The sequence below is a fragment of the Chionomys nivalis genome, chromosome 9 (genome assembly GCF_950005125.1).
Source record: "Chionomys nivalis chromosome 9, mChiNiv1.1, whole genome shotgun sequence".
NCBI classification, from domain to species: Eukaryota; Metazoa; Chordata; class Mammalia; order Rodentia; family Cricetidae; genus Chionomys; species Chionomys nivalis.
In genome coordinates, this window is record NC_080094.1 from 55,367,783 (window position 1) to 55,389,901 (window position 22,119).

At 51.4% G+C, this 22,119-nt stretch overlaps 1 protein-coding gene across 1 annotated transcript; it reads right to left on the reverse strand.

Moving 5' to 3' along the window:
- Positions 1 to 12,151: 12,151 nt before the first annotated feature.
- Dll4 (delta like canonical Notch ligand 4) lies at positions 12,152 to 21,665 on the reverse strand. The gene is made up of 11 exons (XM_057780787.1): positions 21,289 to 21,665; positions 20,908 to 21,180; positions 20,352 to 20,409; positions 19,315 to 19,578; positions 18,893 to 18,953; positions 18,674 to 18,804; positions 16,911 to 17,080; positions 16,508 to 16,727; positions 14,780 to 15,479; positions 13,697 to 13,805; positions 12,152 to 13,177 (listed from the first exon to the last, which is right to left on the reverse strand). Exons 1-11 carry the CDS (start codon positions 21,352 to 21,354, stop codon positions 13,172 to 13,174), a joined length of 2,058 nt encoding a protein of 685 aa, XP_057636770.1. The 5' UTR covers positions 21,355 to 21,665; the 3' UTR covers positions 12,152 to 13,171.
- Between the last annotated feature and the right edge of the window lie 454 nt (positions 21,666 to 22,119).

The following is a 22,119-nucleotide window of genomic DNA, read 5'->3' on the forward strand; positions in this document are numbered from 1 at the left end:
GCTAAAAGTTTGAGTAAATTATGGTCAGCTCACATGACAGAAACGAACATGCACACACAGGCACAGATGCTCCAAAAAGCTTAAACATTCAGCCATAGATATAACACAAAATTGACATGGCCCATTAAATCTGTGAATCCACTGGAAACAATTCTGTGTGCCTGGATTTACTGGCATGGAAACTCAACTATGATGTATGTAATTACATACAAAGCACATGTGTCTGAACCACCGAGGGAACACTTCCGTGAGAGTCTCTTTCAAACCTCTTCCTACCCAACCAAACTGAAACCTGATCTTATCCACAGTTAGACACACTCACTTGACACTTGCTTCTGCAACCCCTTAGGTAACATCTGGTTACCCATCGCCTGCACCTCATGTTTACACACCAGAAACAATAACTTACTGGTTATTTCCCCATGTGCCAGACAGTTCGCTAAATACTTTTGTATCCATTCTAATTATAAACTTCTCCTGGGAGGCAGATGCAGGTGGGTCTCTGGAATTTCAAGACTAACCTGGTCTACATACTGAATTTTAGGCCAGCCAGGGCTCTATAGTAAGACCTTGTCTCAAGATTATATATATAATTATAAACTTCTCCACGCTGTGGGAAGGTAAATATAATTTCACAGATAAGTACAGAGGCAAGTCAGTCATACAACTCACAGTGGCATAGTTACAGATCCTGAGTCTGTAACACAGACAGGCAAACCTCCTTCCATCGAAATAAGAACTCCCCCAAAATGTATTTCTCCTTGAAGCTCCAGGGAAGTCAATATAGTAATAGAATACGGAAGGTCACCCACAAATGTAAGAACAATGGAGGGGAGGGTTGGGGGGAGAAGGAAGAAAAGAGAGAATATGTACTCTTTTTGTTGTTGTTGCTGTTGTTTTAAGACAGAGTTTCTTTGTGTAGCCTTGACCGTCCTGGAACTAGCTCTGCAAACCAGGCTGGCCTTGAACTCATAGAGATCCACTTGCCTCTACAACTTGGGATCTGCAAATTGGGATCAAAGGCATGCACCACCACCACCACTGGCAAGAATATGCACTCTTAAACCATGCAGTGGTGGCACACACCTTTAATCCCAGCACTTGGGAGGCAGAGGTAGGCCAGTCTCCTTGAGTTCAAGACCAACCCGGTCTACAAATTGAGTTCCAGGACAGCCAGGACTGCTACAGAGAGAGGCCCTGTCTCGAAAAACCAAATAAAATAAAATGCAGTGTTACCTTGAGAAAGTCGGGGTAATATCTTGCATACTAGCAACACAAATTGAACACTCTCAAAACAGAAATGTCGACAAAAGTTGGCTAGGGGACCCAACGCCTTCCTATTGCTGTCCTTGCCGGTCCACAGTCCTCGCGCCCCTTTAAGCCACTCACTTAGCTGCCTGCTTCCTTTGACACCAGCAGCCAGTACACCTTAGTTTTCCTTCCACAGGACCTCCAGAAAGGGGCTGCTGATGTCCACAGAGGGGGCTGCTGATGTCGCCCGCAGAGGGGGCTGCTGATGTTGTCCGCAGAGGGGGCTGTTGGTGTCGTTCACAGAGGGGGCTGCTGATGTCCACAGAGGGGCTGCTGATGTCCACAGAGGGGGCTGCTGATGTCCACAGAGGGGGCTGCTGATGTCGTCCACAGAGGGGGCTGCTGATGTTGTCCACAGAGGGGGCTGCTGATGTCGTCCACGTCCACAGAGGGGGCTGCTGATGTCCACAGAGGTGGCTGCTGATGTCCGCAGAGGGGCTGCCGATGTCTGCAGAGGTGCCAGCCCAGGAGCAGTGATGGCCAGACATCACCTCCACCTTGCAGAGTCACATGTGTCTCGCACATGACGCGCACCTGAGGGCTTCCTCGTCTGCATCTTTCCTGAATTAACCTTTCCTTATTGTTCTCCTAAAAACAGCAGCCACTTCCCATTTCCTTGTGATCTCTGTCTTCTCACTTCTCATCCCAGAAGCTTTGGTCAACAATTGTTGCTAGGAGGCTTGTTTATCCGAAAGAGGGGAAGCATTTGTTTTGGGAAATGAAGAATTGCATAAATTAATATGCTTAAGGATGAAGTTACCTTATAAATCTGCTAATCCCAGTAGGCTGCCCAGCCTGCGTAGCCTTGGTCTCTACATTCAGGCTTGAGCCCCACTCCACCACCCATCAGCTGGGTCATCACGCTGGGCCATCACGCTGGGCCACCACGCTGTCTCTGCTCATCAATCTCCTTAACTGTGAAATAATAGGGATGGTATTCGCCTTGTGTGGTGAACAAGGGCTGCAGCTCTTTAGCCAGTGTCTGATGCGTGGTTGACTAATTATTTTCATTTAAGATTTTTTACTTTCCATTGTATCCACGGCAGAGTCACAGTCTGTCTGTCTGACTCAGCTCTGAAGAATTGAGTGGCTTACCAATGTGATCAGGCTAAATACTGAGATTCAATGGATGCAATTCTACCTCTAGCCTGCTTAGTTTCTTCTTTTGGCAGACAAGAGATTCACAGGTTGGTCCAGAAGGGCTCTATTTTCAGCATTCGTTTTTGTTTTGTAGGGTTTGCTTTACAGAGGCAGGTGGATCTGTGAGTTCAAACCTGGTTTACACAGTGAGCTCCAGGACAGTCAGAGATTCATAGTGAGACCCTGTCTCAAAAAAAAAAAAAAAAAAAAAGCCAGGTGACAGTGGCACAGGCCTTTAATCCTAGCACTCGGGAGGCAGAGGCGGGCTCTGTGAGTTCAAGGCCAGCCTGGTCTACAAGAGCTAGTTCCAGGACAGGCTCCAAAGCCACAGAGAAACCCTGTTTCAAAAAACAAAAAACAAAAGAAAGGAAAGAAAGAAAGAAAAAGAAAGAAAGAAAGAAAGAAAGAAAGAAAGAGAGAGAAAGAAAGAAAGACCAAAACAAAACAACAACAAAAACCACCCAGGCGTTGTGAGACATGCTTTTAATCCCAGCACTTGGGAGGCAGAGACAGGTGAATCTCTGGTGAGTTCGAGGCCAGCCTGGTCTACAAAGATAGTTCCAAGATAGCCAGGCCTACACAGAAAAACCTTGTCTTGAAAAACTAAATAAATAAACAAATAAATAAAAAAAAAGAGAAGAAACCTCCCAAATTATTTATTTTTACTTTATATGTATGAGTGTTTTGCCTCCGTGTGTGTGTGTGTTGCCCAAGAAGGCCAGAAGAGGACATTGGACCCCTCAGAACTGGAGTTACAAATGGTCTTGAGGGAGCAGCAGAGACGGCTCAGAGGTTAAGAGCACTGGCTGTTCCTCCAGAGGACCCGGGTTCAGTTCTCTGTACCTACATAGTGCCTCAGACCTGTCTGTAACTCCAGTTCCAGGGGATCAAGCATCCTCTCACAGACCTACTAAATACCAATGCACATAAAATAAAAGTAAATAAATTATTTTAAAAAACGACAAATTGTCTTGAGCCACTGTGTGGGTTCTGAGAACCATTCTTCTCTCCAAGAGCAGCCGGTGCTCTTAACACTGAGCCCCCTCCCGGCTCTAGTTTGTTTTGTTTTTGTTTGTTTGTTTGAGACAGGATTTTTCTGTGTAGTTTTGGAGCCTGTCCTGGAACTCACTTTGCAGACCAGAATGGCCTTGAACTCACAGAGACCGTCCTGTCTCTGCCTCCCTAGTGTTGGTATTAACGGCGTGTGCCACCACCGCTTGGCTTCCAGTCCTAGTTTTTGTTTTTTCTGATCTGCAACTGTGATGGAAGCCTCAGAAAAGTCCCTGACTCTATTTACTCATCCCCTTGGTTGGAGTTGGGGAGGTATGATGTTGGTTTCAAATGTCAGCTTTGCATGACTTAGAGTCACCTGGGAAGAGTGGCTCAGTTAAGTAATTGTCTTCATCGGTTGTTTGTGGGAACGTCTGCCTTTCTTTTTTTTTTTTTTTTTTTGATACAGAGTCTCACTATGTAGGTCTCACTCTTGGCTGGCATAGAACTCATTGTGTAGGCCAGGCTGGCCTTGAAATCAAAGAGATCCACCTGCCTCTGCATCCTGAGTGCTAAGATTAAAGGCACCTGGCTAGGGAATTGTTTTGATTGTTAATTGATAAAGGGAAACCCAGCCAGCCCATTGTGAGTAGGACCTTTCCCTAGGCAGAAGGTTCTGATGATAGAAAGCTTGGGGAAGTTGGCTAGGAAGCAGACAGGCAGCACGGGTGCATTAGTTTCCTCTGCTCCTGACTGTAGATGTGATATGACCAGCTGCTTGAGCTCCTGCCTTGCCTTCCCCAAAACCGTGGACGGTAACCTGGGGCTTAAGTCAAATCTACTTTTCCTCGCCTGAGCTGCTTTGTGCCTTCCTAATACCACTCCCTAATAACCTGAAATTCTATGCCCCTTTGGGACAAAACAGGCCTCACTTGGGGACCACTGTCTCTATGGCCCCAAGATGAAGTCTCATCCTTTCTTTAATAGAGACTGAACTTAGTCTGAGTGTCTAGGCCATCAGGGGACAAACTGGAAGAGCAAACAATTCTCCTGCTAAAATCCATCTAAGATTCCTCTTTTTTTCCCAACAGCAATCAATCCATACCTTTTAAAACCAGAGGCACAGGGCTGGAGAGATAGCTTAGTGCGTAACAGTGTTTCTTTTCTATTGCTGTGCCCAAAACACCATGACCAAGGCAACTTTCAGAGGATTAGAGTCCATGGCACTGGAGCAAGGGCACAGCAACAGGAAAAACTGAGAGCTCACTTCCTGATCCACAAGTAGGAATTAGAGAACACTGGGAATGGTGAGTCTTTTACAACCTCAAAACTGCCAGGCGGTGGTAACACATGCCTTTAATCCCAGCACTCAGGAGGCAGAGGCAGGCGGATCTCTGTGCGTTTGAGACCAGCCTGGTTTACAACAGCTATTCCCAAGACAGCTAGGGCTGTTCCATGGAGAAAACCTGTCTTGAAAAACCAATCAATCAATCAATCAAACCTCAAAGCCAACCCTAGTGACCCACCTCCTCCAACAAAGCCACATCTTCTAATCCTTCCCAAATAGTTTCACCAACAGGGGCCAACTATTCAAACTTGGAGGCCATTTTCATTCAAACCACCACAGCAATATGACACCTCTGGCCTCCGGATACTTGAACTCATGTGCACACACCCCTACAAGATACACATGCATTTACATGACTAAAACATACCAATAATAAGGCCGCTGGGTGTGGTGGTGCATGGCTTTAATCCACCCCACCCCCACCCCTGTGCTGGAGGTAGGGGCAGGAAGATCTCTGTGAGGTCAAGGCCAATGTGGTCTACAGAGTAAATTCCATGACAGCCAAAGCTACTCAGAAAATAAAACAAAAACAAAAAGCAACAACAACAAAAACGAGTCTAGCTCTTGGAAGGCAGAGGCAGGTGATCTATGTGAGTTCAAGACCATCGTGGTCTATATAGAAAGTTCCAGGTCAGTTAGAGCTACATAGTGAAACCCTGTCTCAATAAAATAATACATTATTGTTGTTATTATTATTATTATTTTGGTTTTTCGAGACAGGGTTTCTCTGTGGCTTTGGAGCCTGTCCTGGAACTAGCTCTTGTAGACCAGGCTGGTCTCGAACTCACAGAGATCCGCCTGCCTCTGCCTCCCGAGTGCTGGGATTAAAGGCATGCGCCACCATCGCCCGGCTATTGTTATTATTATTATAGTAAACCCGAGGCACAAGACTTGTAAATATCATATCCAATTTAAAACAACAGGGTTAATGGCTCCCTGTAAATGCCTCCCTAACACACCTATACAGAGAGAACCTTACAGAAAATGAAGACAAGTCCAGGACCTCAGATTTAAAAATTAAGCCGTAACCCTGGCCCAGATTGCAAAGAATGGATTACTGTCCTGAACAGGTACCCTTTTCTACATCCCTCTGTATCCTTTGCTTTTGGTGTCCCAGCCTCCCAGGCCATACAGCTCACCAGGATGCCCCTGCCCCAGAGATTCAGAGACAATCCTTGTCACGGTTTGAATGACAAATGCCCACCACTGTCTCAGCCATTTGAGCACTTGGTCCCCAGTTGGTGGTGCTGTTTGAGAGTTGTGGCCTTGCTGGAAGAAACAGGTCACTGGGGGAGAGGTTTGAGAGTGTAAAGACTCTCTCTGTGTTTCATGCCTTATGTGAGCTCCGGGCTTGCTACCTCATCTACCATGCCTGCTGGGTTTCTCTAGGAATCTGTCATGCTAAACACCTCATAACCACTCAACCTGAGATCAGCCTCTCTTTCTAGATGATTATTTCCCAATGCAGACTAGACCTTCAGATGTGATTCCTCAGGGTCTCAGGGACTATTCAGATGTGGATACCGTCCAGAGAAACATTTATTTGGATTCAGGTATGGCTCTATTACTGGTGTTAGCTTAAGAGGGATAAGTTCTTTTTATTTGTGTAGGTCCTATGTTTGCCTAATACTGTCTGTTCTCTGGCAGGGTTGAAATAGTATAGCAAAGTCCTTCCCTGATACACAGACCTTTAAGGTTCAAACTTTCATCCATCAGAAGGCTTTTCTTTTTCTTTTTTTTTCTTCTTTGCTTTTTTAAGACAGGGTTTCTCTGTGGAACTGCCCTAACTATCCTGGAACTAGCTCTTGTAGACCAGGTTGACCTCAAACTCACAGAGATCCACCTGCCTCTGCCTCCCAAGTGCTGGGATTAAAGGCGTGCGTCACCACCGCCCAGCTCAGAAGGCTTTTCTAACTCAGGAGTCTTCCTAAAACAAGTACCCTCTACTATGAGATGCCACTCTACACCTGTTCAAACCACTGCTTCCCCAAGTTCTTCTGTGGATCCACCCATGGCCACTGGGGTTATCGTCACGATTCCTAGTCTGGCTACACTTAGTTCCAGTTCCCAAGTCCCACAGTTTTCTTGTGCCTCCAGGCCACCGAAACTAAACAGCAGAGCTTTTATTCATAGACTGACGTAGATGCTGGAGGCTGGAGAGATGGCTCTGTGGTTGAGAGCACTGGCTTGGTTTTCAGAGAACAGGAGTTTGACTTCCAGCACCCACGTGACTACTGTGACTACTCACAACCATCGGTAACTCCTGTCCCCAGGGATTTGACACCCTCTTCTGACCTCTGCAAGCACCAGGCCCACAGGTGGCTCACAGGCACACATGCAGGTAAAACACCCATACACAGAAAACTAAAACAAACAAGCAAAAACCTTCGATGTTCTCCTGTGGCAGGCAGGTGACCCTTGCACTCTTATTAATGAGACCTGTCGCTTCTGAGTGAACACTGTGGACTAGGGGAGGGGGACAAACAACTATCAAAACCCAAAGATAACAGTTTTGCTTTGCTTATTTATTCATTTATTTTGGTTTTTTGAGATGTGGTTTCTCTGTGTACCTTTGGAACCTGTCCTGGAACTCCTGGAAACCCACCCCCCTGCCCCCGCCTCCGCTTCCCACTGCCTGGTGTTATAAAGGTTTTTTGGGCTGTGCTTTAATCTTAGCACTTAGGAGGTAGAGACAGGCAGATCTCTGTGAGTTCAAGGCCAGCCTGGTCTATATAGTGAGTTCTGGGACAGCAGGGGATACACAGAGAAACCCTATTTCAAAAAACAAAACAGAAAAGAAAGGGTTTTTAAAGGATAATAACATGGCTCAAGGTTCTGGGCAAGTCAGACCTAGAAGAAAGAATGCACTGAATTAGGTCCTTTCGATCAGCTATCATAGTGTATTATTGATTTTGATTTGTTGTTTTATTTGTTCACAGTGTGGCTTATTTGTGTATTCTTGACTGGGACTCATATGTCATCCATGCAACCTGAGATAGAACTTTCAGCTAACCGCCACCATGGGCCACTGACAGGCCTTTCAGTGGGGGTCTAACTGCTGTCTGCATTCCGTACCCCTCCCAAAGTCATTTAGGGTCACCTGCCCTAAGAAGGAGACAGGAATAGTGTGAGTCAGGAGGTTACTCTGACACCAACAATCTGAAAACGCCGATGCCATCACAGCTGCTCCACGGATAAAGGCCTCTGCCCTCAGGTGCTTCGTGAGTCAAAGACAGTTCCACAGCTATACTATTTCATGGCGGAGCTCCAGTGCCAGGAAAGAAATATGGCATCTGGTGCAGGAGCAGAGGAAAAGTCATTTCCTATTGTTCTCTTGGTTCGGTGACTGTTTAAAAGCTCGTGGCCACTGACGCTCGAGCAGTGTCCTCTCTAGAAACCTCCCGGGATTCTCTCTGTCTCTGCATCTCTCTCTCATTGCTGACTGAGTGTCTGAGACCAGGTCTGTAGCGCAGGCTGTCCTGGAACTTGCTACGTAGACCAGGCTGGCCTTGAACTCAGTCATCCTTTGTTCCTAGTGCTGCAGTTAAAGATGTGCACGACTGTACCCAGCTTTTCCTCCTTTCTGATTCATGGTGTTGGTTCAAGCATTCAGCTCTGTAGTCCCCAGGCTTCCTTTCTTGTCCTTTGTGGGACACAATACTGCAGCTTGCAACTGTAACCACTGTAGCTCACTATTACAAGTGGCTTCAAGTGACCTGACCCCAAGACAAGGCCATCTTTGCTGACTTAAGAAATTCAAGGCCGGAATTCCGGGAAGGAGGAAGCCTATTCCTCCCCAGTCCCGTCCCAACCACAGAAGAAGGAAGATGTGATTGCCCCACTGAAAAAGGTACGAAGCCATGTGGCTAACATAGATAAGAATAATAGGTTAATGTAAGTTATAAGAGTTAATAAGAAGCCTGAGCTAATGGGCCAATCAGTTTATCATTAAAAAAGAAAAGAAAAGAAATTCAAGGCCAACTCCCAGAGATCTGCCTGCCTCTGCCAGATATGAAGACAGTCCCCTTGAATGCTTTCATCTTGGTGAATTCAAAAGCCACACTATAGACACATGCACACACACACACACACACACACACAGAAACACAGGCACACCCAGAGAAACATAAATAAATTTTGAAATTAAGGGCCTGGAGAGATGGCTCGGTGGCTCTTCCAGAGGAAGCAGGTTCAATTCTCAGCACCGTCATGGCTCATAAGTGATTGTAAATCCAGTTTCTGGGTGATCTGACAATTCACACCGTTGCATGTAAAATAAAGTTAAATAAATCATAAAAAAAAAGAAACTCAAGGCCAACCTAAGCTAAATCCCTGTCTCAAAAACAAAACGAAAATGAAAACAAAGCCATACTAACAAACCCAAATGGTTAGCCTCTCCAGATTGATTAGTCTCTTCAGATAAGTCACTGTGCTTTGCAATCAATGTCTGGCCTATAATAATATAGGCGCTCAAAGAGTGTTGAAGAAATGGATGTCCCCGATCACTTGACAGTGAGGGATGGCGATGGAAGGGAGTTTAGTTTTAATCACTAGCTTTAACTGCTCCTTTCCATTTAGGTCAGAATGAGCACCTGCAGGAGGTGACTGGAAGATGGTGGGGGCGCGTCAGAGTTGGCTTTAGCTGGTGAAGGGGCCTTGTTCCTCACCGGGACAATACCTGGGAGAAAGCATCGCACTCTCAGTTTAAGACCCAAACAGAGGCGCAAACTGATTCAAGATTCCTGGACTGGATCCCCGCTTTGTCCCGGGGCGGCCCAACGAGCCTCCAGCGGGACAGCAGCCTGGGCGGCGGCGCAGCGCCCTCTAGTGTCCCATGGCCACCCGGCGGTCCAGCCGTGACGCCCGCTGGAGAACCCCGCTTCCCGCGGCTCCCGTCCCGCGCGGGTTCCCGGGCGAGGTGGGGGTGGGGAGGGGGAGCTGATACGGAGGAGGCAGGAGGCGGGACTCAGTGGGAGTGTCTCCGAGAAACTCGCGGCCTTCGGCGGCTTCCCGGCCCGGGAAGTGAGCCCGGGTCGGCGACCACAAACAGGAAGTCGGGCTGTAACAAAGAGCAGAGGGCGGGGAGCCACAGAGCTCCGGGGCGCCCGGCGGTGGCGACAGGTGGAGGGCTGACCCCGACAGGCGGCCGGGCGCACCTGACTCTTCCGTTGCCCGATCAGATCCGACCCGGGACACCCTGGGAGCGAGAGGCAGTGGGCGCGGCTCCCCTGGGGAAAGGCCGCTGGGACCTCCCAGGAGCATCCCCTCCCTGGGAAGAGACAGTCACAGTTCCCTGAGTGAATCACTTCCATCTCCTTCCCGGAATGCAGCAGGTCACACGGGGCGGAGGGCTGGGCCCACAGATGGTGTAGACCCACGGGTGACAACACAGATAGGGAGAGGAAGGAGCTCACGGAGGTATCTCTCTGTACTTGTTGAGTCCTGTGGCCTCGACTAGCCTGAGTGGAAGCGGGTAGGAGCCGCTGTACCCTCGTCTGCCCCCGGACTGGGTTCACTGTGGCCTTGCCTGAGCAAGCCGAGGAAGGCACCACTGCCTTCTTCATGGCCCCTCCCAACCCAGAGCTCAAGGATCTCCAGGTGGTCACCAGCCAACAAGCTCTGGAAAAGCAACTGTCCTCAGGGCCGAAGGTCACCAGGAGGTCAGACTAATTCTTTAGACGGGAGAGTCTGTTGAGGAACTTCTAAACTCTGAATTCTCTTTAAAAAATACGAAGACGAGCATTTGCGAGGCTACCGAGAGTTCTTCACAGCCAGTCTGAGCTATAGGCTAATCTTGTTTGAATGCCAAGTCTCCTGGACACTTGAGTGATCAAGAGAGCCTTAAATACCTTGCCTCTGGGGAGGGGGCTGACCCCTTATGGAGAGACTGTCAGAAAATCCTGGGAGAGAAGGATTGTAATTTGTTTACACTCCAAGTGAGATCTGGAACCCACTTTTGAGTTGTTAGGGAGAGGGCCCGGCATGGGCTGCAGGCTGGAGCACCCACGAGCATACCACATCAAATCCTTGCATGGGTTTCCACTCGCGCCAGGAAGTCAGGGTGACGTGTTGGGTGTTCTCAGCTCCCTGACTAGAATTTCAGAGGTGATAAATGGGTTGATCCAGCAACCAGGACCCCTCCAGGGCTCTTCTCTGACCATCTGGTAATGTAGCCCAGCCTGGCGGTGTGGACGTGCAGGCTTGCGGGTGTCCTACCTGTCCCCCACATGGGAGCCTCGTCATCTCGCCTTCTGTCCCAGCCCAGCTTCCCCCGCCCCCCAGAGCCTAGGAGCCGCTTTCCTGTTTCATTTTGGGCAGGAAGAGTGAGGTCGCGTTGTTCTTCCCCTGCTGTCGGCTCAGGCTGTGGGAACCGTTCCCTGAATGTCTTCCTGTTTGATACCCTGTGTGTGCAGTGGAGCAACAGAGAATGACGGCCAAGCCGTGGGACATGTGCATGCTCCTGGTACTCAAATAAGCGTCCAGATCTTGGGTCACCATGCTGGAGTTGGGGGTGGGGCAAGTTTGGATTTCACTAGGAAGGCGTCTGTTGGGTCTGTTTTGCTTTACTGTGAAGAGGCTGAGAGCTGGGGGCATCCGAGCAGCTTTTCCCTCATCTGGGTTTTTTTTTTTTTTTTTTCTCATCATTTGCTCATCATGGGGTATGTTTGTGGCTGCAGAGAGAGGATTGGCACCCTAGGGACTATCCTGTGCCTTAGAGGAAGCTGGGCATGGAGTAGATTGGAAATTCCCTTATTAGTGCCTCAGCCTGAGGAGAGCTCTGACCCCCACTCCTTGCAGCCTCATCCATCCCTTCAGCTCTGTCCAGCTGCCAGAAAGACAAACCCAGGGCAAATTCCCTCCCCATCCCATGCCAGATCAATCCCTCAATGGTACTGAGAAAACAGCAGATGCCAGCAGGAGGAAGTGCCCAGCGGGGACCTAACCCATGATCTAATAAGAGAGGCCTTTTGAATAAGTAATGAGAGAATCCTCCTCAATAGGAGAAAATCAAGCTCCCATGCTCCTTCTCGGGCTTGGGGAAAGGGAAGAGAGTTTCCAGGCAGGGGAAATATAGCGTCATGGGCTGGATTGGTGGCAGCATAAAGTGGGGTAGTGGCATCTGGTCTCAAAGCCACCAGGTGTAGAAGGTTGGCCTGGGGATGAGGTGGATGAGGGTAGGCTCCCCAAAGACCCTACAGAGACACAGGCCTTCCACATAACACACCAAACCCCAGCATGCAGAGGCCCTTCGGGTTCCAGCAAGAAGAGAAGGGGCTCCCAAATATTTGGGGTAGGAAGGCAGGGAGAAGAGAGGGGTCCCATTCTCCCATTACAAAGACAGGACCCAAGAAGTAATAAATTCCTGTACACATCTGTTCCATATTATAAATACACATTATATACAAAATAATGTTATAAAATGTAGAAAGGTCAGTGCTTCTGATTCTTAAATTATCAAAATACTAGATTCCAAAATAAACTACAAAAAAAAAAAAACACCTCATATTATTGATTTCTGAAGATCGGCTTCAAGGGTGGTCTGGGGCAGCAGTGGGCACTGACAGAGCCCAGGCTCAAGGGCACAGAAATGGGCACGAGGGAGGAAGGGGCCTAGGCCACAGCAGCACCCGTGACCTCCCTCATTGGAATTTTAGCATAAAGGCCCTGAGCTCCCCACTTGGTGCTGAAACCCTTGCTGGCAAAGGGGCAGGCCCTAAGCCTATCTGTTCACACAAGCCCCAAGGCACCAGGACCAGTGAGAGGTGATCTACCACCTTTTGCCCAGAGGGTCTAGGCTAAGTGGCACCCCACACGATATGGTTGGAGGCAAGAACCACTTCTCTACCTCGCCTGCAGGGTAGCTCAGCCAAAAGCCAAACACCACAGCTTTCCTGCCTACAGGAGGCCGGTCCCTTGCAAACCTCCTCTCTCCTCTCTCATTTGAGCCCAGCTGTCATGACGGAGCCTGGGCAAAGGCACTTTGGAAACACAGATGCCCATGGGAGCCACAGCAGCTCCAAGACCTCCTGGGGCCACTGCCACTCTCTGAAGAACAGTCAAGAGCCCCATGATGGCCGCTGCTGGCAGAGCAAGTCCAAGTGGCACCTTAGATGTCAGCTCAACAGGTTTCCTCCAGCTCCTCGGCTCTCCCCTTGTTGGTGGGGCTGCCCGTCTGAGGCCAGGCAGACTCCTGAAGGCGTGCAGAGGTGGTGCGACTCTTGGCAGGTTCACAGTCTGTCCAGTTCATGCCATCCCCTCCTCCTCCTCCTCAGAGCAGCACTGTGCATACTAAAGACGTCCCATCCGGGGTGCAATGTAAACAAATGCAGAAGGAAGGCCCAGCTGCGGGGCCAAAGCTGGGTGTCTGGGTGGGCTCGTGCCTTATACCTGGGGAGCATTCACAAAATGAAAGATGGTTATCTTGCGGATAGGCACTGTCTCTGGGGATCTGGGCCTTTCTGGGAGGGACATTCTCCTCAGTCTTCTGCCCTAAGACATACAAGTGTCTGGGAGTTTGTACTAATGTGGTGGGAGGTACAATGGAGGAAGCCAGTGGCAAGGAGTGGGCAAACATAGCAACTGTTTTCACGCAAAGGCAACTGGGAACTAGTGCCCGAAAGGTAGCCAGTACCATAGCTGTCCTTCCTGGCTCTACCCGAAGTTCCCCTGTCTCCTTAACTTTGTCCCTTTCATTGGTGCAGCTGCCAAGTCAGGCATACCACCTGGTTCCTGTTTCACACCCTTCGTGGCAATGAGGCCAGCAGGGGACCCAGGAGCCACTAAACACCAAGGAAGAGACCTCTGCCCCACCCCTTCAGGAATGAGGCTGCTGGTGGGTAGGACCTTTTCCCATGCACACAAGGCAGTAGGGGACGTGCTGACCGGTTGGGCCAGCCCAGAACTCACCTCTGTGGCAATGACACATTCGTTCCTCTCTTCTGATATCAAACACACTGACTGGTAGATGGAGTCCCTGGGGGAGCATAGCGCTGATATTCGACACTCCGGCTTTTCACTGAAGGAACATAAGACAGGCAGGTAAGAATGGCGGGGGGGGGGGGGGGGCGTGGACTGGAGAGGGGACAAGGTGCTGATCTCCATCCCAGAGAGTTAAAGGGTGTGTGCTGCAGTGGTCCAGAATGAAGTGGGTGGGGAGTGCTCAGTGCTGGCCTTTGGGGGCAGGTACTTAAAACAGGCCCCCAGAAGCCACAGGACTCAACCAAACCAGCGGTCACAGACCTAGAAAAGGGCAGTGTTGCCGCTAGAGACAAGCCGTACTGTGGAAAGATGGCGAACCTAAGAGATGCACTGTGGACAGTTGGTATTTGGGAGTGGAGAATGGATGAATGACCAGGAGGGGCTTCCCTAGTAAGAGATCCTTAGAAGAAGCCGGGCGGTGGAGCTGCACGCCTCTAATCCCAGCAGGAGGCAGAGGCAGGTGGATCTCTAAGTTCAAGACCAGCCTGGTCTACAGAGTGAACTGTTCCAGGACAGTTAAGGTTACACAGAGAAACTGTCTAAAAGAAAAAGTGTTACACTTGTGTGTGTGTGTGTGTACACATATGTGTGAATGTGCGCATGCCTCTGCACACTGCGGAAGTCAGAGGACAGCTTGCAGCAGTCTGTGACCTCCCTCTAACATGTGGGGACTGAAGATCAAGCTTGGGCTATCAGTCCCGGCAGCAGGTGCCTGGACCCTCTGAGCCATTTCATTTTGATTTGAAACACGATCTCCTACGTCGCCCAGGTTGGCATCAAACTTGCCATCCTCCTGTCTCAGCCTAAGTAGCTAAGGCTACAAGTGTGTGCCACTGAGCCCGGCTCCCTGCGGAAATGCAATTAGAGTATCTTGCAGTCAGTACCATAGCCCCTCCCCTACTGGTTGAAAAGCAGCCAGGATCTGACGCCAGACTGCCACTCAGCCTGGGAGATCCCATCAAAATATGTAACCCTCCACAGCAAAGCCCTGGGCTTTCAAGTATGGCTCACCTATGTAACCGAAGTGGCACCTTCTCCCCTAAGCTCTTGTCACTGTGGAGATACTTCCCAGGCATGGTCCCCCGCCCCAGGGGTCCTGGAGCCAGATTGTAGTCCAATGTATGGTTCTGCAGTTTGCCACAGTTGGACTTGTCCAGGCCACAGTCCACTTCCAACTCCTTCTTCTGGTTGGTGTTCTTGAGCTGGGCAGCCGGGATTAGGTTGTCCTTCTGGAAATCTGACAAGTTGTTCATGGCCTCCCTGCTGCCATCGTCGGGCCGCCGAAGTCGCAGCTGCCGCACGGCTACCGCCACCATGCCCAGCAACACCAGCAGTACCACCAGCCCCACGCCCAGGGAGACAGCGACCCAAGGGAAGCTGGGTGGCAAGCCCACGGGAAACTCGCAGCGGCTGCCCACAAAGCCGTAAGGACAGTTGCAGACGACGTTGTCTGAGAGGCCCGCATAGCAGGTGGCCCCGTTGAAACAGGGCCCTGAGGCACAGGCATCGCCGGCGATCCGCACCTCACAGCGCCTGCCAGAATAGCCAGCGGGGCAGGTGCACACCGGCCCATTCTCCAGATCGTGGCACGTGCCCCCGTGGGCACAGGGGCTTCGGGCACAGTCACTGATGTGGAGTTCACAGTGGGTGCCTGTGAACCCAGGACGGCAGCGGCAGGTGCGACTTGGACCTCTGTTTAGGCACTGGCCCCCTGTAAGGACATAGGACCCAAGTCAGCAATAGCCTACAAATTCCCAGGAGAAGGGCATAGGCCTAACCCATGAGCTTGGCCCTTCTACCCGCTGTGTTCAGCTGCATGGACAGAGCCCTCTACGAAAGGAACTGTACCAAGACTCTGACGTCCTGGAGTTGGGCTGACCCTGGTTCTCCATGCCTCTGTGGGCCATTGTATAAATTACTGGCATCTTACAGAATTTGAGGGTACAACAGATACGCTTGCTTTGCTCTCTCTAGCAGAGGATCTGATCCCTGATCCCTTAGCCTCAGTTTCTCCACCTGTTAAAGTTTCCAGGTAGCTCTGAGGCTCAGGTAGCGAAGCCACTGAGGCAAGCACAGACACACAGATAGAGGAAGCACTCATGTAGGTGCAATTACCACTTTAATTCCATCCTCGCAGCCACACCAAAGGCGTTCTTTTACGCCTTCCCCCTCCAGGATGACAGAACTGTGGCTGGAGGTAGTACATTGCTACCCCCAGGCCCTCAGCAGCTCCCTAACTACTGCCTGCCTGCCTGCCTTATAGACAGTCACCTGTTGACCAAATACATGAAGATTACCAGCGGGTTTTGTGTATCCAAAAGTGCTGGATAGTCTAGATATTTTGTGCCCCACTCATTCTAGGGGAGCGTGGGGAAGAGGCCTCAAGGCACAGAGCTCCAAGCATCTACTGGCCTTCCCTGAGAAGGAGTGTGAAGCCTCCAACATCCTTTCTAATTCACAGCTTCCTGAGGAGGGTCACTTGGCAACCCTCAGGAGATTTGGGCTCATCCATATAGGATGGGGCACTACCTGTCACCTAGCTCTCCTCCAAAGTACCACCCCCAATTATGCAAGGTGTCCACCCTCCACAGCAAAGGGGAGTCGGTGAGTTTGCCCAGAGGAGAAGACAGGTCTTTCTCTCTCTGTCTCTCTGTCTCTCTGTCTCTCTGTCTCTCTCTCTCAGGAGATCTGGCCCCAGGGCCATTTCAGCGGGTTAGGAAGGTGACAGAAAGGACTCACCGTTGGCGCATGGGCTGCTGGTGCACCTGTCCACTTTCTTCTCACAGTTGGAGCCAGTGAAATTAGGGGGGCATTCACAGGCATAACTGGCCCCCTGGTTGCGCTCCCGGCAGGAGCCCCCATTGAAGCAAGGTGAGTCAGCACAGGTCAGGGTACTATGTTCACAGTGCTGACCATAATAGCCCGGGGGACACAGGCAGTGGTAGCCATCCTCCTGGTCCTGGAGAGAGATCATAAACAGGCTAAAGTTAGACCCTGGGGATGAGGCAAGGATATAGGAGGTCGGCAGCTAGCCTCTGCTTGCCTATAGTGCCTCTCCAGGTTGCATATCTATGGAGATACGCATGCCTGGATGCTACCTGGTTAGACCTCTGCCTCCCTGTGCTGCTGGCTTGCATCTCACCTTACAGCTGCCGCCATTCCGACAGGGGTTGCTGTCACACTTGCTGAGTTCCAGCTCGCAGTCCACACCAGTGTAGCCCGGGCGGCAGGTGCAGGTGTAACTCCGCTGCCCGCTGTTGGAACACGTGGCTCCATTCTTGCATGGGGAGTGGTGGGTGCAGTAATTGAGATCTGTGGAGGCAGGAAGCAACCAGCTGAGTGGGACCATGTAGCCTCCCACCTACAAGCGAAGTCACCCTGTGTTTGGCCCAAAGAAGCTCCAACTCAAAGTTTCCCGGGCCCAGGCATCCCTCTTCCTCTGTCGGTGAAATCATGAGTGTTGAAGTACCTTAAACCACACATAAACACAGCACAACTGGTCAGTGTCCTGCTGTGTAAGCTCACAAACGCTACCTGCTGCCCATCGGGGCAGGATGAAGAGGAGGAGGGGGTGAAGCTAAGGCCCCAGCCAATGAGGAAGTCACAAAAGGCTTCATGAAGGAGGTGCAAGCAAAAAGGACCTAGATGAAGGAGTGAAATTTCAGCACGTGGAAAGAGTAGCAGGGAGATGAGAATCACCGCAGACTGGACCAAGCATTTTCTAAAGGACGTGTTAAATGTGTATTTTGAATGATAGCTATTTATTTTCTTATTGGAGAAGAGCAAGGAGGGAGAGCCAGACAAAACAAACAGAGGGGGCTGTAGGGTTGTGTTTGCATACACTGAGTATATGACTGTATTGCCTGGGAGCAAATGTGCATGACAGAAAGGAAGAAAGCAAGGAACCAGCTGTGTGGGTGTGGGTGTGCTGGGGACAGAAAAATGAGGAAAGTTCTGTGTGTGTGTGTGTGTGTGTGTGTGTGAGAGAGAGAGAGAGAGAGAGAGAGAGAGAGAGAGAGAGAGAGAGAGAGAGAGAGAGGAGAGAATAAGAACATACAAGGACTGGATTCCATGCTGGCAAAAAGTCAGGGCATAGGCAAGCTTTTTCCAGCATGGCAACCCCCCTCCCCATCCTCTCCGGGCCTGGGCAGTGTTTCCATGGCAGCAGGCACAGTGCTTGACCCTGAAAACGGGAGGATGCAGCTGGGTACAGGGATGCAGAAGAAAAGGTTCCCTCTCTCAAGGCTGAGGCTCATAGACTCCTGTGTAGGCTGAGGAGTAGCAACCCTCAAATACCAGGTAGAGACTGCGTGAGCCCAGGCAGCTGCCTGGCAAGTGTGGCTGGAGAAAGGCAGGTGGCTGTGCCCACACTAAAAAAGGCAGTTAGATGTTCCCTCCACCCAGAGGCCCAGGTTGGCCACAGCCCAGGGCAGCCAGTAGGCACACCCCACCAGACAGCTGTTTAGGGGAGAGCTGCTCAAACAGCCTTGGAAGGTGAGCAAACACTCAGAGGTTAATAGGTAACTAAAGGCAGAAAGAGGAACAGAGCTCGGCCTCCCTTTCTCTTTGGTCTTGCTAGACTTTATGAGCATGAGCTCCAGGCTCCCAAGCTGTTACCCCTTGGGCCTCTTTAGTCTTATGTACCTGGAGAAGAATGTCCCATCATCCCATTCTAGGGGAGTTGAAAAGAGTCTTTAAAAGTCCCAAGATGGAGCTCGGGTGTAGCTCACAGGTAGTATTGTAGTACCCTGAGTTCCATCCCCAGCACCACATGCGTGCACATATACAAGTCCTAAGATCCTTGACCAGTAATAGGAAAGCTAGTCAGCCATCACCAAGTAAGAGAGTCCAGTCACTGTCTCTAGTTTCAGCCCCTGCCACCCCATCTCTCCTTCCCTCACTCACCTTGGTCACAGAACAGACCTCCCCAGCCCTCATTGCAGGTACACTGCCAGGGGATGCTGCAGGTGCCATGACGACAGCCATTGTGGGGGATACATTCGTTGCATAGGCGGCCCTGCCATCCTGGACGGCAGCTATAGGGCAGAAGAGAAGCTGAGTGTAAGGTGGGAGGCCTGCTTACAAAGAAGAGTCCCCCTATCCCGCTTCCTGTCCCCAACTTACAGGCACTCCGCTGGCTTGCTGCAATAACCATTCTGTTCATGACAGCCAGAAAGACAGATAGCTAAAAAAAGGAAATAGGGCTGGATGAGGTTTTGGTACCAAAGCCTCTATCTCCCGTCCTGCTCTCCTGAGCTCATTTCCTACTATTGGCCTCCAAGAGGAGCCATGGTTATCTTAAAGGGAACCAGGGACAAGGGGGTGGGAGAGAAGCATGCTGGACGAAATGAATAACAGGGATCCTTGTGGGCTTATACCAGCTGGGGAGGAGGCTCTGAGTCCCAGGTTACAGTATCCCCAGGTAGACTTGAGGCCCAGCTGGGAGGCAGCATAGACCCACTCTGAGGGGAAGCTGAGACAACTATATAACACTTTCTTGGGGGAAATCTCCTCCCTTCCATTCCGGTGGGAGCCTGGCTGCTTACGCTGATCGCAGTATTTCCCAGTCCAACCGGGCAGGCAGGACAGGCTGCCATCTGGCTGGCACACGTAGTGTCCGAAGAGGTCATTGCGCTTCTTGCACAGGCGGGAACAGTTATCTCCATAGTAGTTGTCACTGCAGATGACCCGGTAAGAGTAGCGCAGTCTTGTGAGGGTGTCGTTTTGCTCATCTGGTAGCCAATTCTGACCCACAGCAAGGGAGCCTTGGATGGTGATTTGACTGATAAGTGCATCAACTGGTAAAACCTCTGCAGGGAGAGCACCGGGTCAGAGAAAGACGGAGGCCACTTTAGCCTTGACTGTGGCGGTCCTTAACAACCGGACCAGTTATCCCGATAACCCCACCTGCCAGCAAACACAGAACAGAGGGTCCCACAGTCTTGCTACTTAGCTTCCCTGGGTGTGTGCATGTGCAGGGGGCTTGATAGCATTCAAAAAGGGTACAATAGACGGATGTTAAGATATCCCAGGGTTGTGGAGGCAGATACGGAGGGGAAAGAGGAAAAGAGGTCAAAATGGAAAAAAAAAAAAAATTAAAAGGGGGAACTTTCTGACTCGAGATTTGGGAATAAGGGGTTCTTTGGTGCAGTTTCAGGGGTTCTGCTCCAGAGGTAGGTCATTTTTTTTTTCCTTTTCAAAGTGAGAATTGTTGTGCTGGTGAAATATCCTTTTCCTCTGTGTCAGAACAACATCCCAAAGCCATTATTCCCTTTCCAAAGGAGCGGAATTCGCAAAAGGTGTAAAATACAGGAAGGGGCCCGTCAGCGGCGCTGGCAGCCTCGGCCTTTCTCACCGCCGTGCTCCCCGCGTTCCCACGCCAAAAATAACCCGCAGGAAACGCAATTGTGCTCTGAGTCCAGGCAGCAAGCGGAATCCGAGCGTCCAGCGCGGGGCGCAGCTCCAGCCAAGCTAAGCGTCCTGGCCCCCACCCCCAAGCCCGCGTTTCCCCCGCCTATAACAGGTTAACTCTTTCGGCGTCGCGTGATGTCGCCCCCCTGTGGCTGAGGAGTGAGATACTCACCTGGCCGCAGGTCGTCTCCCGGTGCGTGCCAAGCTTGAATGTTGAGTGAGAAGGTACCCTGGGAAGCAAAAGGGGGGGGGGGGAGGACAGAGATAGCGATATGAGCAGGGCGGGAAAGGAGGGGGTGCCTCGCGGCAGCCTGTTTAATTAATCTAATTGCGGGATACAGTTACCGAGCTCGGGTCAACATAACTGGTGTTTGCGCAGCGCAGCGCGCGAGTTGAGAAGGCAGGGGAGGGATGTGGGATGCTGGAGTGTAAGTGAGAGCTGGGGGTGGGCGGGCGGTGCAGCGACGGGGTATTGGTAATGAAACTCGTATCCCAAGAACTGGGTTGAAGGAAGGGCAAGAAACTGGGAAGAAGAAAGACTTGTGAAAGCTCTCTCCGGGATGGACCTATGGAGATGGGGGAGAGCAGGAGAAAGAGGCCAGGGGCTCTTCAGGGAGGCGCTTAGGAGAGAGGCTCTGGTTTATGAGCGCTCCCCCTTCTTTTGCCTTCGGTGATCTCCCAGTGCATTCAGGTTTGATGGGGAAACTAATGACACAGGTTGAGCTTACCGGCCAGGTGAAATTGAAGGGCAGCTGAAGAGGGTTGCGACCACCGCCGCTATTCTCGTCCCTGACGACGAAGGAGTTGGTGCCCAATACCGGTGTGGAGACGCTGCCGAAGGTGCAGGGTCCCGGTGAGAAGGTTGCCTGGAAGTGCTTAAGGCAGATGCGGAAGAAAGTCCGGCAACCGGGCTCGCAGGGCCGCCCATTGGCCAGCACACCGCGCTCGTTGGCGAACTCCTGCAGCCGGAGCTGGAAGATGCCGGAGCCCGAGACGCGCTGCTGCACAGGGACGGAGAAAAGGAGGGAGGAGAGCGGTCAGGTTCAGCGGGCGCCGGGACGCAAGCCGGGAGCGCTGCGGGAGGGGACGGAGAGGGCGCGGGACGTTACCTGCGGCCACAGTACCGCCAGCAGCAGTAGCGCCCAGTGAAAGGCGCTCCGGGACGCAGGCGTCATTCCTTGGGGTGTCCTCTCCACCCGGGGACTCTGAATCTGCTTGTTAGGGATGTCGCTCTCCCGGCACCGCTGTCTGCCAGCAGAGTTCCTGAAAAGCTGATTCCTTTCGGGACTCTGCTCCCTTGTCGCCTTCTCGAAAACTCCGCGGCTCGATGCCTCCGTAGGTAATCCAGGTGAAGGCGACTGGGCGGTGGTCGCTCTAAGTATGTGTCCTGGAACTAATCCTAGGGCCTCAAGCGGGCTAGTGCCGGGGTACACTGCACCCAAGCGGCTTCGGTTGAGGCTCTTGGCCTCGGGATCCTGGCCGGCGAGCAGCGCCGCTACTGAAACCTGCTCGCTCCGGAGCCTTTCTTATATATATTGGCTCTCAGCCTGTCAGTCAGACAGACTCATGGTCACTCTCCCCTCCCCTCCAAGCCTCTAGTGGCTACAGTCCCAGCACCCACCGGAGGGGGCCTCCGCCCCCGCCGCTCCCCCTGTCAATTAGCCAGTAGGGCGCAGGTCCCCGCCCCTCTTCCAACCTCTGGGCTCCCAGCTCTGCGCGTGCCCAGGGAGCAGTCCTCAGAGACCGGCTGGTTAAAGGCTGAGACCCTTGCCACCGGAGGATAGGAGGGTAGCCCAGTGATGCGGCGGGAGGTGAGGTGGTTCCGGATGGTCTTGAGGGTGGAAATTCTAACGGGTCCCCGTAGGCGGAGCATCTGCTTCAGGCATTAGCTACCTATAGTCCTCCAGCAGGTGGGGAGAACTTAAACCAGGAAAGCGAAA

Coding starts and splice junctions, on each gene's coding strand:
- Dll4 (XM_057780787.1), bottom strand. CDS start 21,354: ATGACGCCTGCGTCCCGGAGCGCCTTTCACTGGGCGCTACTGCTGCTG. Junction 21,181..21,288: donor TGGCGGTACTGTGGCCGCAG/GTAACGTCCCGC, acceptor GTCCCTGTGCAG/CAGCGCGTCTCGGGCTCCGG. Junction 18,805..18,892: donor AGCAAGCCAGCGGAGTGCCT/GTAAGTTGGGGA, acceptor TCTGCCCTATAG/CTGCCGTCCAGGATGGCAGG.